We start from the raw sequence: 14,812 nt of genomic DNA on the forward strand, positions 1-14,812 counted from the left end.
GGTGATCTTGTCGGAATCCATAGCTCGGAGGTGGACTATGTGGTTGCAGATGACGAGGCCTCGTTTTTTGGGTCGCGTGTCACGTTCCTGCTGATTAATGGCCTTGGCGGTCATGTGACTAAAATACAGACGGAAACGGCCTGTGTAAAGTTTCAGTCCGCGTCACTAATTTCAACTACCTTACATGACTTCCCTATCCATCGAAACGTCTATGGATTTAATAAAAACCAATGTACATGCGATTGGAATATAGATTCTAATCAATTGATTCAGAGGTGCTATATTTGGTACCTGTATGAGACAGCCAATAGCTACCTGAAGTTGTTTGCCGGCAAAAATATATATATTTGTTGCGGAATAAATTAGGGTCACAAATCTCACATATAGATTGTTCTTCAGCACTTGTGTTACAGATCTCACTGCATTAACCTCACGTGATAATGCGGGGAGTTGAGGCAGAATTACTGGCTGATAAACAATGGTGAGAATGCAAAAGTACAGGGATCAGTTAATATGCCGCAGCACAGTCACGTGATGGTATATGTCTTGGCAACGATAGATATCTACCATTTGGTATACCTATACTGTCCAGTATACATCTACCAGATAGCAACGATATACCAGGATGGGAGGAGGATATATAAGGACGCTCATTCATGTACTTAGCTTAGTTCTTCGCGATCAATTCAAGTCTTACAGCATTGGTTACCTTCTAGTTTCTGACTCGTCCGCACTTAACCAACAACCCAGTATACGTACTCGGTTGGCCTTGTTTCTCTACTCGTTACCTTTACCGTTCCTACTTGTTGATTATCTTACGGAGCCTGGAGGGGGCGATATACCCATCAACGACTATTGAACTACGGAGCCTGGAGGGGGCGACATACCCATCAACGCATACGACATACCGAACCGGACCCGGAGGGGCATTGAGCATACGACTACTTGGGAACACTTAAGGTAAGTGTTCAGTCTCGAAATACAACTAACTAGAACCCTAGGTACGACACGAGAGAAGCCAGGTTGTGACACATTGATCGCCAGTCGGTACGAGTCAGGTTTCGAGACTATATTGACTTAAAACACGAGCTGCAACCATGTCCAACAACAGTAACAGCAACACTACTCCTAGATCCTCTCGTGGATCTGAGGGACGAACTCCGACTTATGAAGAACTCTTTGGAATGGTTAGCCAGCTGCAGGAAAGCATCACTACTTTGGAAGAACGACAGTCAGCCAAAGCTATCAAAGTTCGACCACCGGAACCCTTTGATGGTACTCGATACAAGTTGCGACCCTTCATCACCCAGCTGGACTTGTATGTCCGCATGAACCGGAGCAAGCTTATCTTCGAATCCGACAAAGTCCTACTTGCAGCAACTTATTTGACTGGACCAGCATTTGATTGGTTTGAACCTACCTTGCGCGACTTCCAGGAGAAAGATGAACAATACCATAACGACAATACCACTGAGGTTTTTAGCAGCTTCACTGAATTCAAGAAACGACTCCAGAGAACGTTTGGAGATATTGACGCCACACGGAACGCCGAACGAAAGCTATGGCGACTTAAACAGACAGGATCAGTAGCCAAATTGGTATCTGATTTCCAACAGATCATCACCCATTTGAATTGGGATGAAACGATGTACATTGCGAAATTCGAGGAAATGTTGAAACCAGAGATTCAGGAGAAACTGGTTTGGATGGAACGACCGACTTCATTGAACGAACTCTTTGAACGAGCCGTCAAGATTGACAACACCCTGTATGACCTTAGAGTCAGACAGAAGGAGTCACGATATGGGAACACCTTTAGAGGAAACCCACGAATGAGCCACTATCGATCGAACGATAAACGACCAGCTCAACCACGAAGCCAAGGATATGAAGATCCCTATGGACCACGACCGATGGAGCTGGACGCCACACAGCATAGGCCCTTCGTATCCGACAAGGAAAGAGAACGAAGAAGGAAAGAGAAACTTTGCTTCACATGTGGAAAGCCGGGCCACATGACGAAGGCATGCAGGCAACGACAGAATGTTAGGCCTCAGCAACAACGACACGATAACAAGCAACTGCACGCTACCCAGGAGAGAGGAGCATATGACACCACAGGAATTGTGAACCCTGAACTCAGAGCAACGAATGATTCTGGATGGCACATGCAAGAGGCTTCGGATGAGCATGGAGGACCATGGAAACCCAGAACTATGATTGTACCCAACCTGAGCCCATTGAGGAGGTTGATGGAAGAACAAACGACCCTCACCACAGAGGAAATTGATGAGATCATGAGTTCAAGCGAAGAAGAATATTGGCCCAATGAACGGATGGTGGGATCCGACAGCGGAAGCGACAAAGCCCATATAAGGACGGATGGGTCCGAAAAAGCCATCAACGAGCCAGTTCATGAGAAATCACTCGGCGAACTGCCCAACCAAGATTGGTCAGTTAATGATTTCCTTGACGAAGAGTACGGTACTCAGTGGAATGGCCACGATCCCAACGTGGAGGAACTCCATGAGATACCGGAGACACCTCAGAACGCAACTCCCGGAAATGATGAACATGAAGAACAGATTCTGGCAGAAGACGACGAGGGATACACGAAGTCCAGTGTGTATAGCCCTATTTCAAAGCAACAGCTATGGTCCAAGCGATATACGGAACAACGAAAAGCCGACGAAGAAACGAATACCGACGTTGCCGCATACTTCATTGATGATGTTGTTATTTCACTTCAGGAGAACCCCAAGAGGCTCTCTAAAGGATTGAAGGAACTATTCAATGAATTGAATACATACTGCCCACATCAGAACTTGAAATGTTGGGAACGAACGAACGAAACTTGGGATGAACACCTACGGAAATGCGACCAGCACCCGTACACGTGCCAATACTGTGGACAGAACAATGGAGAACTATGGGGATACCTACGGGACATCACAACCAAACGACTACGAGGCCCCATCCACAGTTCATGCAAATACGATTGGTGTGATTGTGTGCACTATCGAGAGCACCCAAAGCACAACCAATTACCTTGGATTGTGTGTTATAGCCATGCATGTGGAGAACACTATGATCGAAAGAAAATGGCGCATTATTTTCCAGAACGACCTAGGAAATACAACGACAGCTGTCCTTGTTGGGATTGGAACTGTGCATGCAGAGGATATCTACTGCATCCAGAGCATTCAAGTATGCACTGGACTGCATGTTATGAAGATGACTGCATAGTTCACTTTGAGATCAAGGATTATTACCCAAGTCCACGACGTCTACGGCAACCAAGATGGCAAGCGAGCCTATCAGCGACACAGCGAGGATACCACTTGAAATTTACGACACCAGTTCTCAACCAACTAGCCAGAGTGATGGTTGACTCAGGAGCTACTGGAAATTACATGGATCCTAGATTCCAGCGACAATTGGGGATCTTAGGGATTGAGAAGGCGCAGCCAGAGCCTATCTCAGGACTGAATGGTGAAAATTTGGGAAGTCACCTGACGGTCGAATCGGGATTTGTCCCTATGGCTGTAGCGGATCATGAAGAAAGGATCAATTTCGACGTGACACCGCTGGGACAATACGATATAGTGTTGGGGATTCCATGGCTCAGGAATCACAACCCGGAAATCAACTGGAAAACTGGACAGATGAACTTTGTGAATTGCGATTGCCCAAGAACAACAAAAGGACCGAGTCAACGGGAGGCCGGGACCTCACCACGATCTACAGGCAGGAGACCTGGTAGATACGTGAAGCAACCGAGAGGTGGGTTGAGAATGAATAACAGAGAAACGAATGACACAGCGACGAATATTGTTTTAGCAGCCACCAGGGCCTCAGAACGACATTGGCTGATGAATTTACCCGGATGGACACCGGACACGATCCAGAAGTATTGCGAATACTTGATGGACGAGGATATATCCAAGAGATCAGCGCCGATTGAGGAATATCGCTCAGAAAGAGTTGATAGCAACCAAGAAGCATCAGACTCAGAGCTAGGCTCATGGGAATGGATTGACCATAAGGAGCTAGCAGCAACGACTCAGGAACCACAAATTCCACAGGAGTATATTGAGTTTCAGCACTTGTTCAAACAGCCTGAACGACCTGAACTACCAGACCACGGACCACACGATCATCGCATACCCCTTATGGAAGGGAAGACACCAACATGCAAGAAGATCTACCCAATGTCAGAACGAGAATCGAAAATACTACGGGAATATATTGAAGAACAATTGGCAAAAGGATTCATCAGACCATCAACATCACCAGCAGGGCACGGAGTCCTATTTGTACCGAAAAAAGATGGAAGTCTACGGCTATGTGCAGATTACCGACCACTCAACGCCATCACCATCAAAGATCGACACCCATTACCACGAGTTGATGAAATGCAAGACCGAATTAGAGGAGCAAAATGGTTTACCAAATTTGACCTTGTGGACGCCTACAATCGACTACGAATTGCCAGAGGAGAAGAATGGAAAACGACCATCAGAACGAAATATGGACATTATGAATATTTGGTCATGCCATTTGGGCTTACCAACGCACCAGCATCATTCCAACGATTCATCTATGATGTACTTGGAGTATATCTTGACATCTTTGTGATAGTCTACCTTGATGACATCTTGGTCTTCTCCAGCACCTTTGAAGAACATGTGCAGCATGTCAAGAAAGTACTGCAAAAACTCGACGAAGCAAAGCTACGATTGAAGTTGAAGAAGTGCGAATTCCATGTTCAGGAGACTGAGTTCTTAGGACACTGGATCACTACAGAGGGAATCCAGATGGATAAGAACAAAGTTCAAGCAATCTTGGATTGGCCAGAACTGAAGAACACCAAGGAAGTTCAGCAGTTTACAGGACTTGTGAACTACTACCGACGATTCTTGAAGGACTACTCACAATTCATGACGCCACTGTTCAAATTGTTGAAAAAGGGACAAGAGTTTCAATGGGGACCAGAACAACGACAAGCGTTTCAACAAGCCAAGGAAAGAATTGTATCTGCACCAGCACTTATGCAGTTCGACCCAGAAAAGGAAACCACGATTGAAACAGATGCATCAGACTATGCCATTGGTATGAGGATGACTCAACCAGGACCAGATGGAAAACCACGAGCCGTTGCATTCCACTCACGAAAACTAGTTCAAGCGGAGTTGAACTATGACATCCATGACAAGGAACTGCTAGCCATAGTGGTAGCATTCAAGACTTGGAGAGTTTATTTGGAAGGAGCACAACACACTGTACTTGTGAAAACAGATCACAAGAATCTGACCTTCTTCACAACAACCAAAGAGTTGACCCGAAGACAGGCCAGATGGGCTGAAGTACTATCGCAATATGACTTCAAGATCATCCATTGCAAAGGAAATGAGAATGGACAAGCAGACGCACTCAGTCGACGACCAGACTATGAGATCAAAGACCGAACGATCAATCCAGCAATATTGAAAACGAATGAAGATGGAACCATCAGCTATAACCACCAGGTGTTAGCAGCGACGATGCATACCTCAAACGAACCTTTGGAAAAGAAAATTGTTGAAGAAACACAAAAAGACAAAATGATCCAGGATATAATTGAAAACTCAGCAGAAAACAACAAATTGACCATTGATGACAATGGATTAGTGTACTTGCACAATCTCATCTATGTGCCAAAGAGCATGAGAAATGAGATCATCAGCATGCACCATGACACTCCACTCCACGGACATTTGGGAACAGAGAAAACAGCTGAACAAATCATGAGAAACTACTACTTCCCAAACACGCGAAAAGTTGTTCAAGAATATGTGAAGAACTGTGAAACTTGCATTCGAGATAAGGCAGCAAGACATCAACCCTATGGGAAAATGCAATCCCCGGATGCTCCAACACATCCATGGGAATGGGTTACCATCGACTTCATCACACAGTTACCGACATCACAAGGATATGACTCGATCACAGTCATCACAGATCGAATGACCAAATATATTCATTTGGTGCCAGCCAAAGGAACCATGACCGCAGCAGATATGGCACAGATATTCCTGAAGCATGTCATCACCAACCACGGAATGCCTCAGAAGATCACCTCAGACAGAGACAAACTGTTCACTTCAAAATTCTGGACGACACTCACGAACTTGATGGGTATAGAACACCGCCTCACCACAGCCTACCACCCACAAGCAAATGGTCAAACTGAACGAACCAACCAAACGATTGAGCAATACCTACGGCACTACATCAACTATGAACAAGATGATTGGGTTAAATTCCTACCCATGGCACAGTTTGCATACAACAATGCAGAGCACTCAACACTCAAAGTAACGCCATTTTACGCCAATTATGGATACCACCCAGTGCTGTATGAAAAGCCACGACCACAAGAGTCCACATCAGAAGTGGCAAATGAGACGGTCCAAAAGCTGAAGAACTTACACCACCAACTGTCAAGAGACATCGATTTCATGAACCTACGAGCGGCTATATATTACGACAAGCACCATGGAGAGGGACCTACCTTGAAGAGGGGGGAGAAAGTATTCCTGCTCCGCAGAAATATCAAAACGAAACGACCAAGTCAAAAGCTCGATCACCAGAAGATTGGACCTTTCACCATTGAAGAAAAAACAGGACCAGTGAATTATCGCTTGAAGCTACCGAAATCAATGAAGCGCATACATCCAGTATTTCACATCTCGCTATTGGAACCAGCACCGAAAAACGCCACACCAACGGAAAATATCGAAATCGAAAGCGACGATGATGAATATGAAGTTAAACGAATTCTGGATTACCGACAAGTTAATGGACGACCATGTTACTTGATCAAATGGAAGGGATACGATACCTCTGAAAACACATGGGAACCTATCGCGAACTTGACTGGTTGCCACCAGTTGGTGAAGGAATACCACCAGCGACAGCAGAGTCGAAATTCTCCCAGAAGGAAGGAGAATCCATTACCTGAGACAAACTAAGATCCTTCGACACTGCCGCAATTCGAGCAGCCTCTTCATTGGCTGAACGCTCAAGCTCTTGAAGATCCTCAGCGCTTGGAGGATTCTCTTCGTCCAATCTTTCCAGCATATTCGAATCATGAACCAGCATCCGACTACCACGCTCATTCAAATACTCTTCTTGACGTTCAAGACGATTCAAGGTGGCATATGAAGTAGCAATCGACTCACGAACCTTTCGGATTTTATCTCGCAACTCCTTGCGGGACTTCTCTAAACGATTCCACTCCTTTTCATCATGAAATTGACGCTCACACTTGCGACCACGACGAGTGCACTCAGCACATTTTTGATATTTTGAATCCATGATACACGTGTGCCCACGGAGGAAACAGAATTCACAACGAGGCTCAACTGGAGAACCGAATTGAAGGATACGGTTATACAAACGAAGACGGCGAGTCACCTGATCAGAGCCTGACATGATGAGCCATGAACAAAAGATTTGAAAATAAGGAAACCCACCTGGGAACTGCCGCAGCTTTATGACTTTCGAGGACGAAAGCCTGAAAGAGGGGGAGGTAATGTTACAGATCTCACTGCATTAACCTCACGTGATAATGCGGGGAGTTGAGGCAGAATTACTGGCTGATAAACAATGGTGAGAATGCAAAAGTACAGGGATCAGTTAATATGCCGCAGCACAGTCACGTGATGGTATATGTCTTGGCAACGATAGATATCTACCATTTGGTATACCTATACTGTCCAGTATACATCTACCAGATAGCAACGATATACCAGGATGGGAGGAGGATATATAAGGACGCTCATTCATGTACTTAGCTTAGTTCTTCGCGATCAATTCAAGTCTTACAGCATTGGTTACCTTCTAGTTTCTGACTCGTCCGCACTTAACCAACAACCCAGTATACGTACTCGGTTGGCCTTGTTTCTCTACTCGTTACCTTTACCGTTCCTACTTGTTGATTATCTTACGGAGCCTGGAGGGGGCGATATACCCATCAACGACTATTGAACTACGGAGCCTGGAGGGGGCGACATACCCATCAACGCATACGACATACCGAACCGGACCCGGAGGGGCATTGAGCATACGACTACTTGGGAACACTTAAGGTAAGTGTTCAGTCTCGAAATACAACTAACTAGAACCCTAGGTACGACACGAGAGAAGCCAGGTTGTGACAACTTGCTGGCTACTGATAAAAAGATACAATGGAAAAATAAAAGGCAGTGAGATGATGAAGGCTCAACATTACTATATAAACAGTTTCTGGATGCTTGTTGAGTACTTGCTAATCAGTTTGCTGCTGTTCCTGAATTTGAATCCGCTGCCTCATAAGTTCCAGCTCTAATTGCTCATTTTGAAGCTGTTTCAAGCGAACTTCTTCTTCTTTCCTTTTGACTTCTGCCTCCAGGTCTCGTAATTCTAATTCTTGACGGCGTTGTTCAATTGTCAGTATGTTTGTGTCACAACCTGGCTTCTCTCGTGTCGTACCTAGGGTTCTAGTTAGTTGTATTTCGAGACTGAACACTTACCTTAAGTGTTCCCAAGTAGTCGTATGCTCAATGCCCCTCCGGGTCCGGTTCGGTATGTCGTATGCGTTGATGGGTATGTCGCCCCCTCCAGGCTCCGTAGTTCAATAGTCGTTGATGGGTATATCGCCCCCTCCAGGCTCCGTAAGATAATCAACAAGTAGGAACGGTAAAGGTAACGAGTAGAGAAACAAGGCCAACCGAGTACGTATACTGGGTTGTTGGTTAAGTGCGGACGAGTCAGAAACTAGAAGGTAACCAATGCTGTAAGACTTGAATTGATCGCGAAGAACTAAGCTAAGTACATGAATGAGCGTCCTTATATATCCTCCTCCCATCCTGGTATATCGTTGCTATCTGGTAGATGTATACTGGACAGTATAGGTATACCAAATGGTAGATATCTATCGTTGCCAAGACATATACCATCACGTGACTGTGCTGCGGCATATTAACTGATCCCTGTACTTTTGCATTCTCACCATTGTTTATCAGCCAGTAATTCTGCCTCAACTCCCCGCATTATCACGTGAGGTTAATGCAGTGAGATCTGTAACATTACCTCCCCCTCTTTCAGGCTTTCGTCCTCGAAAGTCATAAAGCTGCGGCAGTTCCCAGGTGGGTTTCCTTATTTTCAAATCTTTTGTTCATGGCTCATCATGTCAGGCTCTGATCAGGTGACTCGCCGTCTTCGTTTGTATAACCGTATCCTTCAATTCGGTTCTCCAGTTGAGCCTCGTTGTGAATTCTGTTTCCTCCGTGGGCACACGTGTATCATGGATTCAAAATATCAAAAATGTGCTGAGTGCACTCGTCGTGGTCGCAAGTGTGAGCGTCAATTTCATGATGAAAAGGAGTGGAATCGTTTAGAGAAGTCCCGCAAGGAGTTGCGAGATAAAATCCGAAAGGTTCGTGAGTCGATTGCTACTTCATATGCCACCTTGAATCGTCTTGAACGTCAAGAAGAGTATTTGAATGAGCGTGGTAGTCGGATGCTGGTTCATGATTCGAATATGCTGGAAAGATTGGACGAAGAGAATCCTCCAAGCGCTGAGGATCTTCAAGAGCTTGAGCGTTCAGCCAATGAAGAGGCTGCTCGAATTGCGGCAGTGTCGAAGGATCTTAGTTTGTCTCAGGTAATGGATTCTCCTTCCTTCTGGGAGAATTTCGACTCTGCTGTCGCTGGTGGTATTCCTTCACCAACTGGTGGCAACCAGTCAAGTTCGCGATAGGTTCCCATGTGTTTTCAGAGGTATCGTATCCCTTCCATTTGATCAAGTAACATGGTCGTCCATTAACTTGTCGGTAATCCAGAATTCGTTTAACTTCATATTCATCATCGTCGCTTTCGATTTCGATATTTTCCGTTGGTGTGGCGTTTTTCGGTGCTGGTTCCAATAGCGAGATGTGAAATACTGGATGTATGCGCTTCATTGATTTCGGTAGCTTCAAGCGATAATTCACTGGTCCTGTTTTTTCTTCAATGGTGAAAGGTCCAATCTTCTGGTGATCGAGCTTTTGACTTGGTCGTTTCGTTTTGATATTTCTGCGGAGCAGGAATACTTTCTCCCCCCTCTTCAAGGTAGGTCCCTCTCCATGGTGCTTGTCGTAATATATAGCCGCTCGTAGGTTCATGAAATCGATGTCTCTTGACAGTTGGTGGTGTAAGTTCTTCAGCTTTTGGACCGTCTCATTTGCCACTTCTGATGTGGACTCTTGTGGTCGTGGCTTTTCATACAGCACTGGGTGGTATCCATAATTGGCGTAAAATGGCGTTACTTTGAGTGTTGAGTGCTCTGCATTGTTGTATGCAAACTGTGCCATGGGTAGGAATTTAACCCAATCATCTTGTTCATAGTTGATGTAGTGCCGTAGGTATTGCTCAATCGTTTGGTTGGTTCGTTCAGTTTGACCATTTGCTTGTGGGTGGTAGGCTGTGGTGAGGCGGTGTTCTATACCCATCAAGTTCGTGAGTGTCGTCCAGAATTTTGAAGTGAACAGTTTGTCTCTGTCTGAGGTGATCTTCTGAGGCATTCCGTGGTTGGTGATGACATGCTTCAGGAATATCTGTGCCATATCTGCTGCGGTCATGGTTCCTTTGGCTGGCACCAAATGAATATATTTGGTCATTCGATCTGTGATGACTGTGATCGAGTCATATCCTTGTGATGTCGGTAACTGTGTGATGAAGTCGATGGTAACCCATTCCCATGGATGTGTTGGAGCATCCGGGGATTGCATTTTCCCATAGGGTTGATGTCTTGCTGCCTTATCTCGAATGCAAGTTTCACAGTTCTTCACATATTCTTGAACAACTTTTCGCGTGTTTGGGAAGTAGTAGTTTCTCATGATTTGTTCAGCTGTTTTCTCTGTTCCCAAATGTCCGTGGAGTGGAGTGTCATGGTGCATGCTGATGATCTCATTTCTCATGCTCTTTGGCACATAGATGAGATTGTGCAAGTACACTAATCCATTGTCATCAATGGTCAATTTGTTGTTTTCTGCTGAGTTTTCAATTATATCCTGGATCATTTTGTCTTTTTGTGTTTCTTCAACAATTTTCTTTTCCAAAGGTTCGTTTGAGGTATGCATCGTCGCTGCTAACACCTGGTGGTTATAGCTGATGGTTCCATCTTCATTCGTTTTCAATATTGCTGGATTGATCGTTCGGTCTTTGATCTCATAGTCTGGTCGTCGACTGAGTGCGTCTGCTTGTCCATTCTCATTTCCTTTGCAATGGATGATCTTGAAGTCATATTGCGATAGTACTTCAGCCCATCTGGCCTGTCTTCGGGTCAACTCTTTGGTTGTTGTGAAGAAGGTCAGATTCTTGTGATCTGTTTTCACAAGTACAGTGTGTTGTGCTCCTTCCAAATAAACTCTCCAAGTCTTGAATGCTACCACTATGGCTAGCAGTTCCTTGTCATGGATGTCATAGTTCAACTCCGCTTGAACTAGTTTTCGTGAGTGGAATGCAACGGCTCGTGGTTTTCCATCTGGTCCTGGTTGAGTCATCCTCATACCAATGGCATAGTCTGATGCATCTGTTTCAATCGTGGTTTCCTTTTCTGGGTCGAACTGCATAAGTGCTGGTGCAGATACAATTCTTTCCTTGGCTTGTTGAAACGCTTGTCGTTGTTCTGGTCCCCATTGAAACTCTTGTCCCTTTTTCAACAATTTGAACAGTGGCGTCATGAATTGTGAGTAGTCCTTCAAGAATCGTCGGTAGTAGTTCACAAGTCCTGTAAACTGCTGAACTTCCTTGGTGTTCTTCAGTTCTGGCCAATCCAAGATTGCTTGAACTTTGTTCTTATCCATCTGGATTCCCTCTGTAGTGATCCAGTGTCCTAAGAACTCAGTCTCCTGAACATGGAATTCGCACTTCTTCAACTTCAATCGTAGCTTTGCTTCGTCGAGTTTTTGCAGTACTTTCTTGACATGCTGCACATGTTCTTCAAAGGTGCTGGAGAAGACCAAGATGTCATCAAGGTAGACTATCACAAAGATGTCAAGATATACTCCAAGTACATCATAGATGAATCGTTGGAATGATGCTGGTGCGTTGGTAAGCCCAAATGGCATGACCAAATATTCATAATGTCCATATTTCGTTCTGATGGTCGTTTTCCATTCTTCTCCTCTGGCAATTCGTAGTCGATTGTAGGCGTCCACAAGGTCAAATTTGGTAAACCATTTTGCTCCTCTAATTCGGTCTTGCATTTCATCAACTCGTGGTAATGGGTGTCGATCTTTGATGGTGATGGCGTTGAGTGGTCGGTAATCTGCACATAGCCGTAGACTTCCATCTTTTTTCGGTACAAATAGGACTCCGTGCCCTGCTGGTGATGTTGATGGTCTGATGAATCCTTTTGCCAATTGTTCTTCAATATATTCCCGTAGTATTTTCGATTCTCGTTCTGACATTGGGTAGATCTTCTTGCATGTTGGTGTCTTCCCTTCCATAAGGGGTATGCGATGATCGTGTGGTCCGTGGTCTGGTAGTTCAGGTCGTTCAGGCTGTTTGAACAAGTGCTGAAACTCAATATACTCCTGTGGAATTTGTGGTTCCTGAGTCGTTGCTGCTAGCTCCTTATGGTCAATCCATTCCCATGAGCCTAGCTCTGAGTCTGATGCTTCTTGGTTGCTATCAACTCTTTCTGAGCGATATTCCTCAATCGGCGCTGATCTCTTGGATATATCCTCGTCCATCAAGTATTCGCAATACTTCTGGATCGTGTCCGGTGTCCATCCGGGTAAATTCATCAGCCAATGTCGTTCTGAGGCCCTGGTGGCTGCTAAAACAATATTCGTCGCTGTGTCATTCGTTTCTCTGTTATTCATTCTCAACCCACCTCTCGGTTGCTTCACGTATCTACCAGGTCTCCTGCCTGTAGATCGTGGTGAGGTCCCGGCCTCCCGTTGACTCGGTCCTTTTGTTGTTCTTGGGCAATCGCAATTCACAAAGTTCATCTGTCCAGTTTTCCAGTTGATTTCCGGGTTGTGATTCCTGAGCCATGGAATCCCCAACACTATATCGTATTGTCCCAGCGGTGTCACGTCGAAATTGATCCTTTCTTCATGATCCGCTACAGCCATAGGGACAAATCCCGATTCGACCGTCAGGTGACTTCCCAAATTTTCACCATTCAGTCCTGAGATAGGCTCTGGCTGCGCCTTCTCAATCCCTAAGATCCCCAATTGTCGCTGGAATCTAGGATCCATGTAATTTCCAGTAGCTCCTGAGTCAACCATCACTCTGGCTAGTTGGTTGAGAACTGGTGTCGTAAATTTCAAGTGGTATCCTCGCTGTGTCGCTGATAGGCTCGCTTGCCATCTTGGTTGCCGTAGACGTCGTGGACTTGGGTAATAATCCTTGATCTCAAAGTGAACTATGCAGTCATCTTCATAACATGCAGTCCAGTGCATACTTGAATGCTCTGGATGCAGTAGATATCCTCTGCATGCACAGTTCCAATCCCAACAAGGACAGCTGTCGTTGTATTTCCTAGGTCGTTCTGGAAAATAATGCGCCATTTTCTTTCGATCATAGTGTTCTCCACATGCATGGCTATAACACACAATCCAAGGTAATTGGTTGTGCTTTGGGTGCTCTCGATAGTGCACACAATCACACCAATCGTATTTGCATGAACTGTGGATGGGGCCTCGTAGTCGTTTGGTTGTGATGTCCCGTAGGTATCCCCATAGTTCTCCATTGTTCTGTCCACAGTATTGGCACGTGTACGGGTGCTGGTCGCATTTCCGTAGGTGTTCATCCCAAGTTTCGTTCGTTCGTTCCCAACATTTCAAGTTCTGATGTGGGCAGTATGTATTCAATTCATTGAATAGTTCCTTCAATCCTTTAGAGAGCCTCTTGGGGTTCTCCTGAAGTGAAATAACAACATCATCAATGAAGTATGCGGCAACGTCGGTATTCGTTTCTTCGTCGGCTTTTCGTTGTTCCGTATATCGCTTGGACCATAGCTGTTGCTTTGAAATAGGGCTATACACACTGGACTTCGTGTATCCCTCGTCGTCTTCTGCCAGAATCTGTTCTTCATGTTCATCATTTCCGGGAGTTGCGTTCTGAGGTGTCTCCGGTATCTCATGGAGTTCCTCCACGTTGGGATCGTGGCCATTCCACTGAGTACCGTACTCTTCGTCAAGGAAATCATTAACTGACCAATCTTGGTTGGGCAGTTCGCCGAGTGATTTCTCATGAACTGGCTCGTTGATGGCTTTTTCGGACCCATCCGTCCTTATATGGGCTTTGTCGCTTCCGCTGTCGGATCCCACCATCCGTTCATTGGGCCAATATTCTTCTTCGCTTGAACTCATGATCTCATCAATTTCCTCTGTGGTGAGGGTCGTTTGTTCTTCCATCAACCTCCTCAATGGGCTCAGGTTGGGTACAATCATAGTTCTGGGTTTCCATGGTCCTCCATGCTCATCCGAAGCCTCTTGCATGTGCCATCCAGAATCATTCGTTGCTCTGAGTTCAGGGTTCACAATTCCTGTGGTGTCATATGCTCCTCTCTCCTGGGTAGCGTGCAGTTGCTTGTTATCGTGTCGTTGTTGCTGAGGCCTAACATTCTGTCGTTGCCTGCATGCCTTCGTCATGTGGCCCGGCTTTCCACATGTGAAGCAAAGTTTCTCTTTCCTTCTTCGTTCTCTTTCCTTGTCGGATACGAAGGGCCTATGCTGTGTGGCGTCCAGCTCCATCGGTCGTGGTCCATAGGGATCTTCATATCCTTGGCTTC

The 14,812-nt window shown here is 45.4% G+C and overlaps 1 protein-coding gene across 1 annotated transcript; it reads left to right on the top strand.

The window, feature by feature from the left end:
* Positions 1–9,211: 9,211 nt before the first annotated feature.
* ACHE_70038S (uncharacterized protein) lies at positions 9,212–9,784 on the top strand (the record flags this gene model as incomplete). Its single annotated transcript, XM_043282327.1, has 1 exon — positions 9,212–9,784. The coding sequence occupies one exon, from the start codon at positions 9,212–9,214 to the stop codon at positions 9,782–9,784; it is 573 nt and encodes a 190-aa protein (XP_043139717.1).
* Positions 9,785–14,812: the final 5,028 nt, after the last annotated feature.

This window comes from Aspergillus chevalieri, chromosome 7, assembly GCF_016861735.1.
Source record: "Aspergillus chevalieri M1 DNA, chromosome 7, nearly complete sequence".
NCBI lineage: Eukaryota > Fungi > Ascomycota > Eurotiomycetes > Eurotiales > Aspergillaceae > Aspergillus > Aspergillus chevalieri.